Genomic DNA, 23,699 nt, shown 5'->3' on the forward strand with positions numbered 1-23,699 from the left:
GCACCTCCTACAGGTGCTCAGTAATCTTTGAACTGAAGGCACCCCTCTCTCTCCAGGCTTGCCCATGTGGTCAGCTTTCCTCCTCCCCATGGCTGGTGTAGTGTGAACCAAGAAACGTGATTCCTCAACCACCCCATATCTCCGTTTTTATTTTCTTCATGTGCTTAGTCCTAAGTAAAATGTTATCTTGACAGTGCTCTCACCCAGAACGTTCCACGGGCACACACTGAATGAATAAATGCATGAATGAAATAAAGCGCTCAGTGCACAGTAAGAGCATATATATATATAATATATGCTGTATATATATATAAACAGTATATATATACAGGATATATATACTGAAGTGACTATTAAAACATAAAAATGGCATTATCCTTTAATAACACTTATATTTTACCCAGGAAGGACAAAGCACTTCCAGAGTTTTCAATATCCTTATAATTGCATCCACCACAGCCATTGGTTATTGTTACCAGTTAAACTATTGTTTTGCTTATCAAAGAAGCAAGCAAACATTCTAGCTTTGCCACATTTTTGAAACTGGCCAAAAATGCATTACCATTAATATAAAATACTGTAGATAACATTAGTAAAAGTTGTACGAGTTCATTAAAAGAAACAAACCACGCATCTTATCAAGAATATTTTTAAGTGTTTATTGATCACATTTATTTGGAAAATAACAATATTAAAGATAAATGTTTTCAGCAAAAACAAGTCTTATGGACAAGCATTTAAAATGTTTAACATTGGACTAATACAATAACAATTAAATTGAGAGATTCTGAATAAAGAAAAGGTTCAATTTAGTTTAAAATAAAACATGAAACACATCCCAACAAAATTTACTTTGCCTAATCAAATGTGATTTTAAAGAAGTGATATACATTATGATCCAAACCATGGGAACCATCTTCAATACTTTTAAAAAAATAAAGTGAATTCTAAACTGGGTCATCTAACATAGCCATTATCCACCTGTGATTATTTATCTTCGAATTTTAATTAAGTAAAAGTTTAGCGATCAAATTTCAAGCTTTGCTCCTCTGCCTAATTAGCCACAGTTCAGGTGCTCAGTGGCCACGTGTGCCTAGTACGGACCACAGGGAACAGTGCAAACTTCTTTTCTGTGCTTATTTACATTTCTCTCATTGTGGAAAGTTCCACTGGACAGGGCTGCTGTAAACTACTCACACAAAGGATCTTCAGGAAGTTTGTGAAAAAACTTCATAATTTCAAAAATTTTTGTATCAAAATAAACTTATCTTTTAATTCCATTTTCCATGTACTTTTTGAAGTCCCTCATATAAGCAACCAACATAATAATGTTAACCAGATAAGTCTTGGAAAACTTTTGTAAATATATGTTTTGTTTTTGTAGACTGGTTATTAGTCCAGAGAATATTTCAAATCCTATATAATTTGAATCAAACTTGAAATCTGAATATACAATGTGAAATTTATTTCTGCCTAGGAGATAATATTATTTTATAAATTTTTGGTTGGTGAATAATGATTGTATATATTTTGAGGTACAATGTGCTGTTTTGGTTCTATTATCAGTTTGCAAAAAAATTACCTGTGAACCTGAGTGGTGAAGCCAAAGATTATCCTAAATGAATTCATCTAAATAACTCTGGTCAAAACCTTTTTATTCTCTCTATGGAAGATTTTTTGAATTATCTACTTTTTAAGACCAGATGTTATTCAGAAATAATACCATAAAGGCAACTACTATGGCATGTTACCTATAGAAGAATCTTTACATTTTATAACTTTTCTTCTACAAAACTATGTGAGTATAGACTCATATGCCACTAAAATACTCTAAAAGCTGAATTTAACTTTTAAAAGATATAATCACATATGAAAATATGTGTCCATTTTACAAATTGGTCCCATGAAAGTAGCTTAAACTATTTCAAGTCATGGAAAAAATAACTTGCCAATTTTCACACAAATTATATTTTTTGACGGACTGCCATTACTTCCTTTTAAATTTCTTGCTCTACTATAAGACCTCTGATGTTAATACCACTTAACTAAGATAGCCATGGCTCACAAGCAAATGGCCACAACTAAGGGCTGTACACTTGCAAGGAGCAGATTTACTTTCTGAACAATAACTAAGAATGCTGCAAAGCAAATGTAACTGAGGACTGTTTGCTGGGTTGAAAGCTGAAAGATGATATTACAACTGACAAAGTGTGTCCTAAATACAAAATTTCAGACAATGAAATTTTAACAATATTTCACATGGCTAAAAAGACATGCAAAACCTTGGTCAAAAAGAAAATCCTATTCATGAACAAAATGAAACTGTTTTTTCTTAATTACCTAATCATTCTGCCAACACCCTTTAAGGCTACTTTTTTACAATTGAAGTTCAGATCATGTTTTTTATTTAAACTTTCTAAGATTCAAATGTTTAAGTATTTCAACTAGTTCAATCTATCAAAAATGCAAATACATTAAAACCTTCACTCAGACATTTCAGAAACCACAAATAATGTTAATGTCTGAATTTGGTCAGATTTTTTCTATTCATAGTAATGTATTCTTAAGTTTATATTACTTCAATGGCACCAAAACCATATCTGTATTCACGTACCCTGAGTAATGTTATCATGAGGTAAGAAAAAGAATGCTGTTCTTGTAGGAATAAATCAAAAGGACACAGGTATCCTCTCTCGACAGCTTAGATTGAGCATGGTGATGTAGACCCTACAAAGGAGGTAGACAGGTTTTGGCCCTGTGGAAACCCTCTCTCCCTTTGAAAGCGGGTGAGTTGAGATCTAGAGCTCTGTAGCTAGATTCACTTGGCAAACACTCGGGATATACTCCATGCAAGCCACTTTGCTTTATGGGTTGCCTCTGTAACTACAGCTCTCTGCCTGCTTACTTGCATGCACTTCACAAATGCTCACATGCTGCCTGAGTGCTTAGCACACTTTTCTCAGCCTACACTCCAACAGCAATGAAAACCACTGCTGGCAGTTTCACACTGTTCCCTCAGTCACGGGCTTTTATCAGTATGCTGCCCACTACCTGTCACCTTGCCCTGGAGATGACACATTACACATATTCCGACCACAACTGTGCCTCCCTTTTGGGCAGAAAAGGAATTTTGCCATTTCTCCAGGTATCAGTGTGAAACTACTCTGCCATAAGAGGCTAACTTTGGGATTTTAACTTGAGAAACTTACAGAACACTATAAATGTTAACAAACAAGAAATGGGCTGGTTGACATTCAAGGGCTTCACTCAGTTACAGCTGGGATCTCTTGGCCCCCATCCTGGAAGCTGGTAGGATTTATTTGGGAACCTCTTGAGGTCATGGCGAAGGACACGGATATAGCTGTTGATGGCTGCCACACACAGCTTCCAATGATACTCATTTTCCAACAGATTGAAACCTGGGTAGGCATCTTGGAGAAATTCTGGTGGTAAAAATCCCAAAACATCACAATTACTTAGAAGTGAATTCTCAGAGAAATGAATGTACTCAACCTTAATTCTCTGTCTGTAAAAGGGTCATTAAGACTTTAATTAACTAAAACTCATGGACTGTACCCATTATTAAATGAGCTGAACAAATACAAATCTTTTAAACCCAAAGAATGTATCTGAAGGGTCCTCAAAACACCAATGGAAAAGGTATATTGTGGAAAACTATGCATGGATTTCAAAAATTTGCACCAAAATAAACTCATCCTTTTAAATTCCATTTCCCATTGACTTTTTGAAGTCCCCCCATAGTTCCCTATACGGAATCAACACCTTTGGCTACTAGTCTTGGTAACTTTTGACCACCAATTTTCAGAAGAGTTCCCCCAAATAACAAAATCTTAGGATAAGAAATGATATTAATATAGAAGAATAGATTGGTTTCTTTGTTCAATGGGATACCAGTCAGTGTTAAAACATATGAACATGTCTCAAAAACATAATGTTGAGTGATAAAAAAAGTACAAAAGGCTAAACTCCCATTTATGTCCATTAAAACCACTAAAGAACAGTATCACATGTTATTTATGGATCTACTAGCAGAAGTAACAAAAACACCAAATATACACAGGAATGATATATCCTGGACTAGAATTACTTCTAGCAGGAGGAGCAGGGAAAGGGATGATGGGCTGGAACTGTAATTATAGCAGTAGTGCTTTACTCTTTAAAAAAAAAAAAACCTGGAACACAAAAGGCTAAGTGCCTATACTGGTAATATGCAGATGGGCATTTGCCACATTGCTGTATTCTATTGCAATAGATTGTAATGAAGTGATCCAGTCACTGAAGTTACGTTAGAGGCCATCAACCTAGATGTCCCACTAGTGCAGCTATCTCCTCTCAGCCTGCTTTCCCAGCCTTTGGTCTGACTCTTCCAGCTCCCCAAGTTCACTTTATCCTTATATTAAAGTGAAATAAATATGCTTTCCTGTCAGCTTCTACTCCTTGGGCCTGGCTCTGTCTCTTGGGAAAACAATGACTGCTCTTTTCTTTCTGCTGAAATAACTCTCCCAACTGCCCTTCTCCAAAGCAATCGAACTTCGGGTCTTACAGGAAGTTTGTTAAAATATGCTGACTGTTTTTTACTGCAAAAGATGTCATCTTGATTTTAAAATGATTCAATAAATAAATAGAGTATTAAATATGTAGAAAAATATTTTTCACCAATTTTAAGGAATTGATCTACTTCAGATATTAAAGAACTTATTATAAAAGTCACCTTTTTGCCTCACATTAAAAAACTTCAATTAGAAAGACATTACTTCTTCTAGAAACACATTCCTTTCCAAACTGACTATAAACTTCGTACCATCAGGTAAGAGGAATTGAGTGTGAGTGTTTTGCCTGGCTGGTTTGCTCAGAGATGTTCAAATTCTAAGTTGTGATTAATGACGGACTACAAGGTGAAATCACTGACAGCAGCAATTTTAAAAGGAATATCATAGAGTAGAAAACACTGGGATGCAACTTTCCCTAGCTTGTATAAAAATCACACACATGTGCTGTGTCACAAAGTGAGATGTATTTCTTACTTATGGGTTGCAGTAGGAAACAAAGTTTGACAGTACCTGGGTTAAGATAGGGCAAATGGTTACAAAAGGAGCTGTAAACCAGGTTTCTTTAGTTTCGTCTGATGCCCCACTGCTGTTCCAATGTGCTGGATATGAAAGTGTGTGATGTGAAGAGAAGAACCAAAGAGGAACTAACTGCAATCAGGCTGGAAGTCAGAGCTACATGTTTGCTGGGCACCTGTGATATAAGTAAGAAATTCTGCTTCCTCCTTTGTCCAAATGTAAGGCTTCACCGAACTGTTTCTGGGCGCTTCAACACTTCATTTATATACATCACAGAAACTACACTATGCTAATGTGCACAAGGAAAAGTCTAGCAAAGTAACCTGCTGTAATGCTGTTCAAACTTGTGTGAATTAAGAAAGCTTCAGTGAAGGTGACTGAGTTTCCATACCCATGGCAGGCCATAGCACAGAGCCACCGTTAACAATGCCCTTCCCGTTCTAGTAAAGCCATTCAAGACAGAGCAATTAGCCCTAAGAATCCAAATGCAAAGAGAAGTACAATTCATGGACCTGCTACTTGTTATACTGTGATAAGGGACTCTCCTCAAAAAATACACAAACCGAATGAATTCTTCTCCCTGCCTTTCTTCTCTAACACAGTTGGCCTCTTATTTATTCTGACATACTCTATGGAGAACAAACCTCGGAGAGCATTAATCCTATTAGGGTCAAGGGCATAGATGCCTTGCGTAATACTTCCATAGACGTTACTTCTGACCAAGATTTCCTCTGGGAACAGGTGGCGAATGAGGAATCTGGCCGACTGCTCTGGGCGAGCCTTGGATTTTGCTGCATGGATTAACGAAGACGGTACATGTATATTTCTATTTGGATTTCCAAAATATTCTAGAAGAGCAAAGAGAAAGATGTTAATTTTCATGGCAGATGTTAGGTGGTATTTTTTTAAAGACTGTAACAGAAAGGTAAATTTTTCCAAATTTTTAGGCTGAAAACTTAAAATGTTTCATTAAATTAAATAAAATATAAATTAAAATTTAAATTTCAGGTTAAAAGAATTGAAGGCTCAAATTTTTAGTGGATTGAGACAGCATGAGAAATGAGGCAGAAAATACTGCTACTGTGATTACATATACTCCCATCATTCAAGAGGAAGACTCAGTATTCTGCTACCTCTTGGTGTACATTAAGTTTTAAAATTACATTTAGTAGCAAGTTCTAAGCAATTTTAATGCATTATTTCCCTACTTATAAGAAGGGCTTTTTCACACATAAGCACCATGACTCTTACTGAAACAATGCATTTACAATTGTTAAATGTAGGTTTTCTGTTTAGTATTAAACCCATTTAAAAGGCAACAGACTGCTGATTTGCCCTAGATATCATATTTTAGGTATATTATTTGAATTAAAAATTAATAATTTTAAGTTTGATTTCATTTCTCAACCCTACAATACAACTGAATCTACATCATCTCTCTTTGGCCCACACTAATCCAAATTGACCATATTTGAAAACTATTATTTTTTTTTGACAGATTCCACATTTAAGCAAGAGAGATTAAATTATTAGGAACTCACTCAATGGGTCCAAAGACTTGACTCTGGGAGATTAACCTTGCTATTTATCAAAGGTCAGAAAAAAGATTAATACCCTAACCTGGTCATTCAATTTCTGAGAACCTAATATAAAAAAAATCCAAAATATGGAAAAAGTTATCCAAATGAAGTGAATTTTTCCCAATGTGATTTATAATCCTCTTAAAAAAAAAAAAAACTTCAAACAAAACAACCAAAGCAACAACAAAAACCAAAGATGAGTTAAATAAATCAGGGTATAGTAAGTAACTCACTAGAATGTTATAAACCTATTTATATCAATGATCATGAAGCTTGTAGATTCTTGAGGAAAAACAAACACATATTATAATATTGACAAGATGAGTAATTATATGGTGACCACATTTCAAAACATTCATAAGGGGAAAAAAAAACCTTAAGGAAATGAAAAGGGCCACAACAGTTTTTGAAGGTATCTTGATTGTAGGAGCTTTTGCCCCCTTTGAAATATTTTTCCAATTTTTAAAATGAGAGAGTGTTAACAACTACACACAAACTGGTGGCTGCCTGGCTCCCAGAGCACCTAGCAACCAAGTCAGGATGGAGACCTTGTGACCCAAGTTCCACACACAAGATCTATTTTTTTCCCCATAGCCTGGGGTGCTGTGGCTCCTGCCCGCCTGAGGCTGGGTTTCTTCGATGCTTCTTTAAATACAGGAGCTATTTGTCCAGTGATTTTTGTTGTTTCATTACAACCTTAACAGATATGGTAGTTAGGTTACTTTTATAATATAAAAAATATATTATAAAGATATATCATTTCAACAATTCAGTTTGAACAGAATTCCAGGTAATACTCTACTTAGGACTGTGGAGACAGAATTAAGTTTTGCTACCACAGGTGCCACTTTAAGGACAGTCAGATAGATGCACCTTTGCTAGACAGCCAGCAGCAGGGGCCACCATTCTGAGGAATGGCATTCATGGATTCCTGCCAAAGGCCTTAGCATGTGCGGTGGGCCGGGCACACAGAACAAAAACCTCTGGCTCCTTCCCCTTCACTGGCAGAGCTCACACTGCTCAGCTGAATTGGCAAGGAGATAGTTTCTGCAGGGAAAATAACGGATTCAGCTGAACGCCAAAAACCATCCGCCTCAGACCTAAGCATCTAGATTCCGTTAACTCGCTAATATAAGAGGGTAAATTGTTTTGATTTCTTGTGAAATTTTTCAAACATACAGTCAGCCTTTGGTATCCTCAGGGGATTGATTCCAGGCCCCTTATATATAGCAAAATGCATGAATGGTCAAGTTTCATATATAAAATGGTACAGTATTTGCATATAATATTTATCCATCCTTCTCTATACTTTAAACCATTTCTGTATTACGTACATTACCTAATACAATGTAAACATGACATTTTTTTGTCTTATTGCTCTTTATAATTTTTTGCCAAATAGTTTCAATTTGCAGTTGGTGAATCTGAAGATGCAACACTGTGAATACACAAGGCCAATCATACATAAAAGTAGGGAGAACAGTACAATGAACCCCATAAGCGCATCACCCAGATTCAACATTTAGCAGCAAGACAATTTATTTTTATTTATTTATTTGATTTAAAATCTTTTTTTTTTTTAATTTGAGAGGTAGAAAAACAGAGAAAGGCTCCCATACACTGGTCACTCCCCCACATTCCTGTAGCAGCCAGGTCAGGGCTGGGACCACCCTGGGAGCTAAGAACCCAATCTGGGTCTCCCACATGGATGGGAGGAACCCACCTACTTGAGCTATCACCTGCTGCCTCCCAGGGTCTGCATCAGCAGGGAGCTGGGGATCAAATCCAGGTACTCCAAGATGTGTCTTAACCAGCAGCTCAATAGGCCAAATGCCCACCCTAGAACTCATTTTTTAAATTCACCCAGGGGCCAGCATTATGGCCCAGCGGGTTAAGCTGCCAATTGCAACACCAGCATCCCATAGTGGAGTGCTGGTTCAAGTCCCAGCTGCTCCACTTATGATTCAGCTCCTTGGATAATTCGCCTGAGAAGGCAGCAGATGACGGACCCTGCATCCGTGTGGGAGACCTGGATGGAATTCCTGGCTCCTCACTTCGGTCTGGCCCAAACCGGGCTGTTGCAGCCATTGGAGAATGAACTAGGAGATGGAAAATCTGTGTGTGTGTGTGTGTGTGTGTGTGTGTGTGTGTGAATCTCCCTCTACCTCCCTCCTTCTCTCTCTCTCTTTCAAATAAATAAATCTAAAATAATAATAATAATCATCTCACCCAGCACTTCAGTAGAGTAGATTGTATTATTAATGGAAAGGCTTCCCATTTCTTCAGGAATGCCATTCCTGTTAGGCACAGAATTCCCAGTTTCTCTTGTTTCTGGAACATTCAAACTCTGAGGAAACTGAAAGCCGCCTTCACTGGGCACCCTGACCCCTCCAGCATTCCAATCTGCAGACGCTGGTGTACCAGGCAGCTTACAGCCACCACCATTGTTCTGTCGAAACAAAGAAGCACATCGATAAACCAAGTCCCATAGTGAGAAAAGAGGTACATACTCCCCCACCTACCAGGGCCCCTCGGTTGCTACAGAAGCTAATGGCCTCTGCTAAGGTTGGCTGAGGCCACAGGAACATTTGGGACCATAATGCCATGGGAAGAGAAATAGAGGAGTGGATTCTTCCTCAGGCTGGCATGGCTTGCTGGCTCTCAAGGAACTTGGTAGCTTTGTCTAATGAACTCCATGAGACTCACTGCCACAAATAAGTGTGTGATACATATTTCATGAGTAAATGAACAGATGAGTTTCTGGAGGATGACACCTTTTGCTCTGTTTTCAATGTTTTGCTTGTTTTCCTTTCCTGGTGGCTTTCAAATCTGGCTGCACGTTTGAATTACCCTAGGGATCTTTGCTTAAAAAACAGCTGTACAGGGCCCCATCCTCAGCAGACTGAAACAAACCTCCAGTGGGAACAGGGAGCTTAGGCACCAGGAACTTTTTTTTAAGTGTCTCACATGATTCTAATACGGGCCTCGGGTTAACAAGCCCAGCTCTAGGGTCACAGCTTTTCAAACTTAAACGTGCACTCAAATCACTGGGGCAAGGAACCTAGGGTCTTTGCTAAAATGTGAACTGTGCCTCAGTGAGTCTGGTGTGGAGCCCAAGACTCTGCATTTCTCCTAAGCTTTCCAGCAGTGGAGGGCTGCCATGGCTGCTGCTGGGCTGCAGACCCACTTTGAATGGCAAGGACCTATCCTGTTCCTCCTCAAACACACAGCAGGCCCTTGGCAGATGCTGTTTCTCTTTTGACGCCTAAGCAAATATGCAAATTACCATTTGCCAGGCAGCATCTTAATTTGACATTCAAATTGTTTAGGGTGCAATTTTTGAGGACTATAAAACGGAATGTTAAAAATAAGCAGATTCAGTTTCAGACAGATGGTGTTGGAGTTATCACTGAAACCCAGCCGTTTACCAGGAAATCATAAGCTCAGCTACAAATATTCTTGGCAAGTAGTTTTCATGAACTTACTGGAGAGACACAAGAGTGACTAGACATGGTGAGAATGAGATGGGGTGTTTAGAGAGCTTGGGGGAAAGTAGGAACTGTTGTGAAGTTAAAGGCTCCATCAGGAGCAGACAACGGATCTGGCAATCCTCTCTAGTAGCCTGTTTATGGTAAAAAGGAAGAGAAAGAGAATGAATGAGGATCTCTAATGCAAGTTGAGGATAGATGGGGAGAAACCAGGGGCCTGCTACCATCGGACTATAGAGAGTATGAAGTATCTGCCCTAAGTTAGCTCTATGACATGCATTTTTGTCAACCAGTCCTGCTATCACCAAAAGTGAACAAGTAATGAAGGGTGTGCATTTTCTCCTGTGCAGTCCCCAGCTGCCATGGAAATAGCCGGAGAACAAACACAGCCGGCTCCTTTTGGTGTTACTCAGTTAGATACTGAGAGAGGTTCGCCAAGTATCTTTGTAGCTCAAACTTTTCTCTAGAACAGCCTTTGGTTTCAAATATACTAACTTTAACACTGTATTTGATTTATCTTTAGGGTGTTTTATAGAGCATTAATACCAAAAAGTGAAATAAACAGCATGCTTTGGAAAAGACATCTCCTGCCTGGGAAACCACACAAATGAGATCTTTAGCACACCCCAAAGATCTGGGCATCGTGCTATCACTTCCAGAGTTGTGTACAGCACAGACCTGAGCAGCAGATACCATGAAAAGTTACTTACCTGCCTTCTTTTGGCTTCAGAATTTAAATAGCGGATCAGAGAAGCAACATTGGAAATACAGGCTTTCCACTCTTTTCCAAATTCACTCAAATCATAGTTGGGAAAAACTGTGGCCAGAAACTCTGCAGACAGCAGAACGTATTCAGAAAGATTAGGAACAAAGTTAAAATGAGGATCAAACAGGTGAACAACTGAACAGCCTGAAGATTCACATAGCCTCCATCATTATTTCTTTAACTGCCAATGCCATTCATCATACGATCAAATGAAAAAAAAAAAAATAGACCCCCATAGTAGCTTTACATACCTCTCACCGCAGCCATTTTATTGGGATCAAGCCGTGGGCGGTCTCGGCAATTGGCACTCACTGAGCTGCCAATCAAGGTTTCCTTGGGGAACAAATTACGAACCAAGTAGCGGGCTGCCTGCTTAGGGTTGGACTTCCTTTGTGCAGCCGACAAATGAATATTAAGCATCTTGACATTTCTTTTGGGATCACCAAGGTATGCTTTAAAAACAGAGAAAAAGAAAATCCTTGTTACTGTCATGCTAGGGTACCATGAAAGTGCCCAAGATAATTCAACTGTCTGATTTCAAATTCACAAATTTCTACTTGGGTAAATTGTTTTCTGTGTTTGTTCCTTCCTTGTCCTTAAACAGGTCTCTGATGCTGTCTACCTATCTGTCGTCATTCTTCACTTCTGCTAGTTTTTTTTTTTTTTTAAGATTTATGTACTTGAAAAGCAGAGTTACAGAGAGAGAGAAGGACAGAGATCGTCCATCCACTGGTTCACCTCGAAATGGCCACTCTGGGGCCAGGCCAGGCCAAAGCCATGAGCCAGGAGCTTCATCAGCTCTCTCATTTGGATGCATGGCCCCAAACACTTGGATCATCTTCCACTGTCTTCCCAGGCACATTAGCAAGGACCTGGATCGGAAGTGGAGCAGCCAAACTCGAACTGGTGCCCATATGAGATCCTGGCACTGCAGGCCACAGCTTAACTCACTACACCACAGCAACAGCCCCTTTGCTATTCTTGAACTTGTTATATTTGAGCTAATCTGCTCACTGGCTCAAAGAAATTTAATTCTTAGGCTGCAGGTATGTATGTAAATGTGTTCCTCTGAATTCCCACTGTACCCTTTAGCACTCTTCAAGTACATTCAGAGCTACATTACTCAGTGAGTATAGGTTCTTGGATGACAATTTGGAAAGCAGGGGTGGGGATGATTAAGAAAATGTTCAGGGGCCAGCACTGTAGTATAATGGGTAAAGCCTCCACCTGTGACATTGGCATCCCATATAGGCACCAGTTCAGGTCCCAGCTGCTCCACTTCCTATCCAGCTCCTTGTAAATGGCCTGGGAAAAGTAGCAGAAGATGGCCCAAATGTTAGGGCCCTTGCCACCCACATGGGAGATCCAGATGAAGCTCATGGTTCCTGGCTTTGGCCAGGCTTAGCCTTGACCATTGTAGCCATCAGGGGAGTGAACAAGCAGATAGAAGACTGACTCTTTCTCTCTCTCTCTCTCTCTCTCTCTCTCTCTCTCTCTTCCCGCCTTCTAATTCTGAATTTCACATAAATAAATCTTTCTCTTAAAAAATAAAATGTTCAAGCAGCTAGCATTTATTGAGTAGCTACTATATATTTGGCACTGTGTTAAAAATATTTTGCATCTATAAGCTCAGTTTCATCTTCCTAATAACTATCATTATTCCCACTTACCAGATGAAGAAACTGAGGCCCAGAGAAGCTATTATTTGAACAAGGTCAACACTGCTAGTTATAGAGCCAGTTTTAAAATCTAAGTATGGCTGTTCATAAGGGGGTTGTTCTGAACCATCAATCTTTTGCTAATGTCTTCCATTCTTTTTTCTATTTCTTTTCTTAAACCCAACACTGAAATCATCTTTTAGGTACAGTGTGTGACCTGCTTTTTTAGTTAGCATTATAGCATTATATTCTCCATGTTTTTTTTTTTTTTTTGAGTTCATATCCCTGTCATGACTTTCCTGACAGGTGGATTTGTGTTACACTGTTTTCTCGGCATTGTCTTAAGAACTTGACATGTATTGTCCCATTTGAACCTCACAATTTTATAAAGTAAGTACTAAAATTGTTGTCATTCACAGCTGAAGAAGCTGATGTTTAGGTTAGGAAAGTGGCTGGAAGTCACCATATCATTAAGACAGTGAGCTGGGATTTGAACCCAGGAGGCCTGATTCAAAAGCCCACCCTCCTAGCCACTATACTTCACTGCCTTACCTGCTGCAGAACTATCAGAAATCACATAACTAATTCCCTATTCTTGCTCATTTGTTTGCATCCAACTATTCATGATTCTATAAAGGACATTCTCATATCAAAGTCTTAAAGTGAATTTTTCTATGATACCTTTAGGTACAAGTGGGATTATTGAGTCAACTGACATAAATCCTTTTATGGATTTTATATAAACTACCCTTCAGAATGTCTGCACCAACTTAGACTTCTACCAACAGTGCCCACTGCCACACAAAGAGCCCAAGTTTTGAAGTTTCTTCTAGCTTGTGAAACAAAATAATTTAAAGGCAAAAGCCCTGCTGTCAGCCAGGAGTCAGCAAAGCACAGTCCACAGGTGGATCCCTGCACTGGCCTCCCGCCCCCCACAACGCCACATCAAATCCTTCTGCCTCTGGTCTCTGGCTGCCTTCTTGTGACAACAGCAGGAGTCAGCAGTTATGATAAAGTTTTCTGGCCTCTGCTCTAGGTCATGAGTAAGAGATTAGCTGCTTGGAAGTCAAGACACAAAGACACTAATTTGAAAGGCTTGCCCTTAGAAGCCATAGAGCCTGGGGTCTCCTTGGCTTGTACTGTGACTTGGCAGGCAGTACAGCACACCGGAGAGAAACAAAAGCTTGAAATTTAGAGGGGCCCAGAATGGAGAGACCCAAGTGTCACTCACCAACTCTGTGAGCTAAGGGATGGGGCCATTAGAGAACCTGCATCATGGAGTCATCTCATGAGAGTAAGTGAAGAAGATACATGCCAGCTGCTTAGCACAGTGCCTTTGCAATAAGTGGCACTTGGCAGATAGTAGATAGTATTTAAAACATCACCTAAAACCAGCCTTCAAGATAGGAAACAAACAGCTTCCACTAGTTTGCATCAAAAATGTTGATAAAGAGAGGTTAAATAGGGTTATGTGTTATATGTGTCATTTCAAACTCACCAAAACTGGCAGTGGGAGAAATAGACAACAAAAAGGAAGAATATTGGTTGTTGTACTCCTCCAATCCAGTTGTGCCGTTCACTGTGTCAGCGCCATCTCCAGCGCTAGATTCTGCTTCTGCCGTCATTTCTGTAGGTAAAACTTCTGAAAGAAAAGAACTCTCAACTGCAATCTCTATTTCCAGCCAGGCTTCTTCATGTGTGAAGGGGAAATAAACACACTCTTAGACAAAAAAAAAAAATTACAGAAGTATTCGGCACCAGCAGACCTACTCTTAAAGAATAGCTAAAGGAAGAGTTGCAAGCAACAAGGTCCCAAAGACACTAGGCATTCCAGAGCTTCAGGAAGGAGGAGAGAACAGAAAGAGCAGAGATAGGCGCACAGAGACACTAGATCATTCATCCATTGTCAGGGACATGGGCAATGGAACAGCCACACTGGAACCCAGCTTGGCAGTTTCTTAACAAAGCTAAACCTGCAATTACTGCATAAACCAACAATTTTATTCTTGGGCATTTATCTGAAGAAATAAATGTTCATGTTGACATAAAAACCTGCACCTGAGTGCTCTTAGTAGCTTTATTTGTAATGGACAGAAACTGAAAACAATCCAGATGTCCTTCAACAGGTGAACACTGATGCAAACTGCGGCTAACTCATACCATAGACTACTACTCAGCAACAAAAAGGAAGAAGGAACAGAAAAATATGCATCATTGGCATCTTAAATCCTTATGGGATGACTGCAATAAAAATGAAAAAAATCTGATAGCTACAACAATGGATTAAAAAGCAGGAAGGGTAAAGAGACCTAAGTGGAATTAAAATTTTAAACACTCCACTCCAAATGGTAAAAAGTTAATGCCAGCAAACTATGGTTATTCACATGTGTACATGGGCTCTTCAGAAAGTTCACGGAAATGTGTATTAGGGAAAAAGTATGTATGCATTTCAAAAATGTTTGCATCAAAATAAATTCATCTTGTTACTCCATTTCCTATGTACTTTCTGAAGTACCCTTGCATTACCATATACCTATCAGAATGCCTAAAATAAAAACTAGTGAAAACAACAAATACTGTTAAGTATGCAGAGAAACTGAAACATTCCTACATTGCTGGGGTGGGCAGGGGGATGTACAATGATACAACCACTCTGGAAACAGTTTAATAGTTTTTTCTAACATAACCAAACATGCAATTACCATACCATACCACCCAACAGGCAATTGCACTCTTGGGCATTTATCACTAAGAAATGAAAAATCCGTATTTTCATAGTAGTGCTCACAGCAGCCTCACTTGGACTAACCCAAAACAGCACACAATCCACATGTACTTCAACAGGTGAATAAGTAAACCATGGTACATCCATACCATGGAATACTACTCAGTAATAAAAAAGACGGGTCTTCTGATACACACAGAAACCATGGATGAATCTCCAGGGGATTATTCTGAATGGTAAAAGGCAATCCTGGAAAGTTATGTGCCATATGAGTCAATCTATATAAAACACCCTTGCAAAGACAAAAATATAAATAGGGAGCACACACTTGCTGCTGAATGGGTTGCAGATAAAGCCAGTGAAGGAATAACATGAAGCAGGTAGGTATGGTTATGAAAAGGCAACAAGGGGATTCCTGAAAGTGAAAAGACAATTCTGGATCATGACTGCAGTGAACCAAAAAATGTCATAAAATTGCAGAGAACTAAATACAGTCATAACACATACACACACACACACACACACACACACGGAGAGCTGAGTATATTTGAATAAATCTGTGGACTGCATGGATGTTCATATCCTGGTTATGATATTTTACTGTATTTTGGCAAAATATTACTATTGGGGAAAACCAGGCAAAGGGTACACAAGAACTCTCTGCACGATTTCGGACAGCTGCATGTGGTTCTGACATATCTCAAAATGAAAAGCTTAATTTTTTAAAAAGTGATCACAAAGAATTAATATTAAGAATGTTGAAGAATCTAAATTAAAGAGTGCTACTTATAATATATATAATTCCAACTCACCATGATCCGAGTTGTTGGAGACAGGTGTTGAATCATTATCTTGGTTACTATCATTTTCCACTAGATTTGAGTCATTCATTGTCTCAGATGGCATGGGTCCTGTTTTGAACATTTTAATATGTTAAACATTATCAAGTGTTGAAAGCCAAGAAATCATATCCAAGTTCCTTCTATCAGGCAAAACTATCCTTCAAGAATGAAGGAGAAATAGAAGCATTCTCAGACAAAGGAAAACTTTTAGAAACAGTTGTCATTGGCTGATTTATCCTTAAAGAATGGCTAAAGGATGGGGGGCCAATGCTGTGGTGCAGCAGATTAAAGCCCTGGCCTGCAGCACCGGCATCCCATATAGGTGCCGGTTGGCGTACCGACTGCTCCACTTCAGATGATGGTTTTTTGTCCCTGCCTGGTAACTGCCAATCTGATTGTCAAGTTTTTTTTCCTCAAAATTGTACTTTAAAAATCCCACTGCCTCCAGTCTCTTTGGGTTTTCCTCTCTTAGAAGCCCCCCTGCAGGCTGCTTTGGCTGGAGGACTTTGACTCTAATAAATCTATGTAAATCTCAAAAAAAAAAAAAAAAAAAAAAGAATGGCTGAAGGAAGATCTTCAAACTGAAAGGGTATGAATGAAGGAAGGAATCTTATAGCACCAGGAAGAAAGAAAGAATGACAGAAAGGCAGAAATATGCTTGTGGAGAAACTAGGTCACTCATACATTGCTGGTAAGAATGGAAAATCAAACAGCCACTCCGGAAATAGCTTGGCAGCTTTCAGAAAGCTCAACATACAATTGCCAAAGACTCAACAACTGCACTCTGGGCAGTGTCTCAGAGAAATGAAGACAAAAACCTGTACACAAGTGTTCACAGGACCTTTACTTCTAGTAGCTAAAAATAGGAAACAACCTAGATGTCCTTCAATGAGCTAAAAGATAAGCAAACCTAACATATCCATACCATGGGATGGTACTCAACAATAAAACAGGAGGAACTACTGATACATGCAGCAACTTGGTTGAGTCTCCAGGGAATTGTGTTGGGTGATTTTTAAAAGCCAACCCCAAATGGGATCTGTCTACTATAGGAGTTCATTTACATAAAATTCAGAAAATGACAAAATTATAAAGATGGGGAGTGAATTAGTGGTTTCCAAGGGCTGGACCAGGGCAACTGAGAAGGAAAAGGTGGCTATGGCTTTTAAGGGCAGTAAGTGGAGATCCTAGTGGTGATGGAAATGTTCTGTAATTTGATTGGGATGGAAGCCATGTCCTGAAATTACACAAAATGGGATACACATACACATGGTAAACACACAAATACAAGTATAACTGAGGAGCTCCCAATAATATGTATGGATTGGATCTATGTCAATATCCTGATTTTGACACGTTATATAGTTTTGCAACATGTTTTCTTTGGAGAAATTTTGTACAGTTATGAGTTTATCAAAACAACTTTTAGTTTTTCATTAATTTTTACTTAGGAAAAGTCACCACTAGTTTGCACTAAGGGAACTAACAAACATAGATTTAAAATGCTATTTGTATATGTATCATTTCGATCTCACCAAAACACGCAGGCATATACAAAAATGAATGAGTATCGTTATCACTATTATTTTCCACTGAAGACGGACAGTCTGCCATCCCAGAGCTCTTTTTCACGCCGGTTCTTCCTTTGGTCCACATGTCTGTAAGGAAAACATTTTTTAAATGCTTTAAGAAGACACTCCAGAAAGGATAGTCTATTCAGTAAATGGTGCTGGAAAACTGGACATACATATATGTAGAAGAATGAAATTAGATTCCTACCTCTCACCGTATACAGAAATCAATTCAAGATGGATCAAAGATCTATATTTAAGACCTGAGACAATGAAACTGCTGGAAGAAAATGTAGGAGAAACACTCCAAGCTATACCAAGACATTGGTACAGCTGATGACTTTTTAGATAAGACTCTAAAAGCTCAGTCAACAAAAGCTAAACTAGAGAAATGAGATTACATCAAACTCAGAAGCTTTTGCATATTAAGAGAAACAACCAACAGAATGCAGAGACATCAAACAGAATGGGAAAAAATATTTGCAAGCCATTTATCTGACAAAGGTTTAACATCCAGAATAAGTCAGCAACTCAAAAGACTCAACAACAACAACAAATCAACCAACTCAGTTAAGAAATGGGTACAGGACCTCAATAGATAGTTCTCAAAAGAAGAAATAAAAATGGCCAAGAAATATATTTTTTAAAGAATGGTCAACATCACTAGCCATCAGGGAAATGTAAGCCAAAACCACAATGAGGGAGCCGGCACTGTGACGCAGCAGGTTAACACCCTGGCCTGAAGCACTGGCATCCCATATGGGTGATGGTTTGAGACGCAGCTGCTCCACTTCCAATCCAGCTCTCTGCTATGGCCTGGGAAAGCAGTAGAAGATAGCTCACTCCATGTGGGGGACCCGGAAGAAGCTCCTGGCTCCTGGTTTCGAATCAGCACAGCTCTAGCCTTTGCGGCCAATTGGACAATGAACCAATGGATGGAAGACCTCTCTCTCTCTCTCTCTCTCTCTCTGCCTCTCCTCTCTCTGTGTAACTCTGACTTTCAAATAAATAAATAAATAAATAAATCTTTTTTAAAAAACCACAATGAGATATCACCTTACCTCTGTCAGAATGACTATTATTCAAAACACAGAGAGCAATAAACACTGGCAAGGATGTGGAGAAAGGGGAACTCTTCTACACTGTTGGTGGGAATGTAAATTTGTACAGTTACTGTGGAAAACAGCACAGAGATTTCTTTTAAAATAGAAATAGAACTGCCATATGATCCAGTAATCCCACTACTGGGTGTATACCCAAAGGACTTGAACCTATTGTATCAAAGAGATACCTGCTTCATTATGTTTATAGCAGCACTGTTCACAATAGCCAAGATATGGAGTCAAGCAGAGTGTCCATCATCAGATGAATGTATAAAGAAAATGTGGTATATATTACATATGCATAATGGGATATTATTCAGCACTAAGGAAGAATGAAATTCTATCAATACCATCAAAATAGATGCGACTAGAGGACATTATGTTGAGTGAAATAAGTTGGACACAGAAATACAAACACCACATGTTCTCCTTTATATATGGGATCCAAAAGGTTTTTTTAAAAAGCTCAACCTAAACACAGAATGTTCATTACTAGAGGCTGGGAGGGGTGAGAGGGATAAAATGAGTTTAAATTTTAAAATAGAGGAAAATGGAGCCAGTTTGAGTCCTGGCTGCTCCACTTCTAATCTAGTTCCCTGCTAATGTGCCTGGGAAAGCAGCAGAAGATGGCCCAAGTCCTTGGACCCCTGCACCCACATGGGAGACCTGGAGGAAGCTCCTGGCTTTGGATTGGCCCAGCTCTGGCTGTTGCAGTCATTTGGGAAGTGAACCAGATGATAGAAGACCTCTCTGTCTCTACCTCTCTCTGTAACTCTTTCAAACAAATAAAAATAAATCTTTTTTTAAAAGAAATCATAACCATATATCAATACATAGATCAATATTATTGGAAAACTTCTAGAGACATAAGACTCAAGAGATGAAAAAAGTGTTTCAAAGACAGTCCCAAAAGATAGATGGGGGGAGAGAACAGGAGAGACAGAGAAAAGAGAAAAGGAGAGGTGGGGAAGGAGAAGAGAAAAAAGAGAAGGGAGCGAAGCAGGGAGAGAAGAAAAAAGAGAGGGAGAGGAGGAGGAGGGGAGAAAAGAGAGGGGAGGACAGAAGGAGAGACAAAAGAGAAAGTGATTAAGGAAGGCAGGAAAAGAAAGGAAGGAGGGAGACAGAGAGGGAGAGGAGCTGAGAGGAGACAAAGGGGAGGTGAAGAGAAAGAAAGGGAGGGGATAGAAAGAGAGGGGAGAAGAGGAGAGGAGGAGGAAGGGCGGAGGACAGGGGAAGGGAAGGAAAGAGAAGGGAGGTGAGAAGGAAGAGTGGTTGGGGAGGGGAAGAGAGAGGAGAGGGGAGAGAGTGAAGGGGAGAGGAAGGGCAGGGAGTACAAGGAGAGAGAGGAAAGAGAGAGAACGGGAAAGTGAGTGAAAAAGGAAGAAATGAACAGCAAAAGCAAAAAAGAGAGAAAAAGAGGAAAGGGAGAAAGAGAGGGAGAGGAGAGGAAAGGAAAGGGGATACAGCAGAAATAAAGAAAGAAAAAAGAAGGGAGGGAAAGAGGAAGGGAGGGAAGGAGGGAGGGAGGGAAGGAAGGAAGGAAGGAAGAAGGAGAGGGACAGAGAGTAGAGAGGAGAGATGAGGTCAGAAGAGGTGAGCAGAATGGTGAAGATTAGAGGAGAAGAGACATTACAAAGGAGAACAGGAGACAGCTGAAGGAGAAAGAAGAGAAGGAGAGAAAATGAGAAGACAGAGAGAACGAAAGGAGGGATGGAAAGTAAGAGAAAGAGAGTGAGAGAGCAAGAGGAGAGGGGAGGGGAAAGAAGAGGAGGGGAGGGGGAGGACAAAAGGAAACAGAGAGGAGAGAGAAAAACGGAGGGAGAGGAGAAAGAGTGAGAGGAGTGGAGGGGATGGGGAGAGAAGAGGGGAGGGAGGAGAGGGCAGGAAATGAGAGAGAGGAGAGAAAGGAGCAGAGAGGAAGAGAGGAAAGAGAAGAGTGGAGGATAGGGCAGGGGAAAGAAAGGGAGGGGAGAGGAGGGGGAGGGGAGAAGAAGGAAGGAAATGGGAGGAGAAGGGAAGGGGAGAGAAGAGGAGGGGAGGGGAGGAGAGGAGAGGTGACAGAAGGAGAGAATAGGGGAGGGGAGGACAGGAGTGGAGAGGACAGAATGAGAGACAAAGGAAAGAGAAAGGAAAAAGGGATGAGAGAAAGAAAGCAACAACGAAAGGAAGGAGAGAGGGAGAGGATCTCAGAGGGTACAAGAGGAGAGGGGAGGGGAGACTAGGGGAGAAGAGGGGAAGGGAAGGGAGGAGAGGAGAGGGGTTGGGAAGGGAAGCAGAAAAGGGAGGGGAACAGAAAGGAGAGGGAAGGGGAATGGCGAGGAGGACAGGAAGGCAGAGGAAAGAGAAGGAGAGAGTGAAAGAGAAAGAAACAAATAGCAAAGGGAGAAAGGAAAGTAGGTAGGAAGGAAGGAAGGAAGAAAGGGAGGGAGGAAGGGAGGGGGAGGGGAGGGAGAGAAGGAAGGAGGGAGGGAGGAAGGAGAGAGAAAAGAGAGGAGAGGAAAGGAGAGTGGGAGGAAGGAAAGGAGAGGAATGGAGAGGAGAGGGGAGGGGACAGGAGAAAGGAGTAGAGAGGAGAGGACAAAAGAAGAGAAAAGAAAGAGGAGAGAGATAAAGAGAGGAAAAGAAAGAGAAATAGAGGAAAAGAAAGAGAGGGAGGGAGAGAGGGAGGGAGGGAGGGAGGGGGGAGGGAGGGAAGGAAGGAAGGAAGGAAGGAAGGAAGGAAGGAAGGAAGGAAGGAAGGAAAGAAGGAAAAGAGGGGCCAGCATTGTGGCATATAGGGGAAAGCTGACACCTGTGATGCCAGCATCTCATATGGGTGCTGATTGGTGTCCCAGCTGCTCCACTTTCCATCCAGCTCCCTGCTAATGTGCCTGGGAAAACAGCAGAAGATGGCCCAAGTACTTGGGCCCCTGCACCCACATGGGAGACCTGAATGAAGCTCCTGGCTCTTGGCTTTGGCCTGGCCCAGCCCCAGTCTTTGCAGCCATGTGGGGAGTGAACCAGCGGATAGAGGATCTGTGTGTGTGTGTGTGTGTGTGTGTGTGTCTTTCTCCCTCTCTCTGTAACTCTGACTTTCAAATAAATAAATCTGAAAGAAAGGAAGGTAGAGAGAGAAAGAGGGGAGGAGAGGAGAAGGGAGGAGAGGGGAGGGAAAGAGTGTGGAGGGAAGGTAAGGAGAGGAGAGCAGAGGCCAAGGCAGGAGAGGAGAAGAGAGGAAGCATGGAAAGAGGAGGAAATGATAGTGGCAGGGAGGAGAGGCAAGGGGAGAGAAGGGGAGGAAGAGGAGAGGAGGGGAAGACAGGACAACAGAGGATGGGGAAAACAGGAGACACAAGAAAGGGAAAGAGAGGAGAGAGAGAAAGACACAAAAATACACAGAGAGAAAGGAAGGAAAGAAAGAGGAAGGAAGAAGAAAAGGAAGGAAGGAAGCAAGCAAGCAAGGAAGAGGAGGTAGGAAGACAGAGAGAGAGGGAGAGGAGAGGAGAGGATAGGAGAGATGAGGAGATGACAGATGAAGGGACAGGAGAGGAGGGAAGGATAAAAAATAAATAGGAAAAGATAAAAAGAATGGCAGAAGGAAAGAGAGTGAAACAAGAAAGAAAGGAAAGAAGGTAGGAAGGCTGAAGAAGGAGCAGAGAGGAAAGGAAGAAGAGAAAGAAAGAAAAAGAGAGAGAGGAGGTAGAGAGAAAGTAGGAGAGAGAAGAGAAGGGGGGATAGGAGAGGGGCAGAGAGGAGAGAGGGACAATAGAAAAAGAGACAAAGGAAAACAGAAAGACAGAGACAGAAAGGAGAGGAGAGGAGAAGAAAGGAGAGGAGAGAAGAGGAGAGGAGGGAGAAGGAGGGAGAAGAAGGGAGAAGAAGGGAGAAGAAGGGGAAGGACAGAGGGAGGGTGGGAGAGTGGATGGGTGGGGGAAAAGAAAGGAGACAAAAAGCTAAGACACTCTCAATCACATATTCTACATTCAGTGAAGCTATCTTTCAGGAATGATGTAAAAAGAAAGATATTTCATAGACAAAAGAAAACCAAAAGTATTTGTTACCATCTGATTTACACTCAAAAAATAGTTGAAGGAAATTTTTCACCAAGAAAGGACATGTCAGAAGGAATGGAGCCTCGGGAACTGTGAACAAGGGGAAAACCAGCAATATGGCTGCAGAGAAACCGGGCCACTCACATGCTGCTAGCAGGGATGCCAAATGGTATAGCCACACTGAAAACCAATTTGTCAGTTTCTTATAAAACTAAATCTTAAATTTTTCTATATTTTCATTTTATTTGAAAGGCAGGGATGTAAGATGTTACCACTGGGGAAAACTAGAGAATGGAAACACAGGATAACTCTGTAGTATTTATGATGATGACACTGCAGCTAAATTTTTCTGAAAATAAAAGCTTTAATTACAAAAAGCTACCACTATGTTACATTCCAGGTCTCACAGAGTCTTGCTTCAATAGTACTTCAAGTAATAAGTATCATTTCAAACTCACTCAAATTGCAAAGGAGGCAGTCAGTTGGTGAGAAAGCATTTGGGTCACTGTCACTTCCCAATGATGGTGCATGACTTGCTGTCTCAGTGCTTGCTTCCAGGTTGCCCTGTAGTTCTTCCAGCATTTCTATAAATAAAATATTTTCAAGCACTGGAAAGTAAGACAATCTCAACCAGAATTCTGTATCAGGCAAAACAACCCTTCAAGACCAAACGGGAAATACATTCTCACACAAGGGCAACCTCGAAGTGCTTGTTATACATTTTAAGAATAATTAAAGGGAAATCTTCAAACAAAAAAGAAAGATGAGTCAATCTTGGGGCATCAAAATGGAAAAGAAAAAAACGAAAGCAGTTCAAAAAAAATGTTTGTGGGTTGGCGCCGCGGCTC

At 40.4% G+C, this 23,699-nt stretch overlaps 1 protein-coding gene across 3 annotated transcripts in view; it reads right to left on the reverse strand.

Moving 5' to 3' along the window:
- Window positions 1–669: 669 nt before the first annotated feature.
- BEND2 (BEN domain containing 2) overlaps window positions 670–23,699 on the reverse strand; it is a 57,450-nt gene continuing 34,420 nt past the window's right edge. For 2 of the 3 annotated variants that reach the window (XM_070067225.1, XM_070067227.1), the window contains exons 10-18: window positions 23,310–23,435; window positions 17,682–17,804; window positions 16,117–16,215; window positions 14,078–14,221; window positions 11,173–11,373; window positions 10,866–10,987; window positions 8,897–9,116; window positions 5,732–5,935; window positions 671–3,443 (exon numbers count right to left, since the gene is read on the reverse strand). In XM_070067225.1, coding sequence (XP_069923326.1) covers window positions 3,268–3,443; window positions 5,732–5,935; window positions 8,897–9,116; window positions 10,866–10,987; window positions 11,173–11,373; window positions 14,078–14,221; window positions 16,117–16,215; window positions 17,682–17,804; window positions 23,310–23,435 — 1,415 coding nt within the window. In that variant the 3' untranslated portion in view covers window positions 671–3,267. Of the gene's footprint in view, window positions 3,444–5,731; window positions 5,936–8,896; window positions 9,117–10,865; window positions 10,988–11,172; window positions 11,374–14,077; window positions 14,222–16,116; window positions 16,216–17,681; window positions 17,805–23,309; window positions 23,436–23,699 lie in introns of all 3 variants that reach the window. The other variant, XM_070067226.1, reaches the window with a different exon arrangement.

The sequence above is a fragment of the Oryctolagus cuniculus genome, chromosome X (assembly GCF_964237555.1).
Source record: "Oryctolagus cuniculus chromosome X, mOryCun1.1, whole genome shotgun sequence".
Lineage (NCBI taxonomy): Eukaryota > Metazoa > Chordata > Mammalia > Lagomorpha > Leporidae > Oryctolagus > Oryctolagus cuniculus.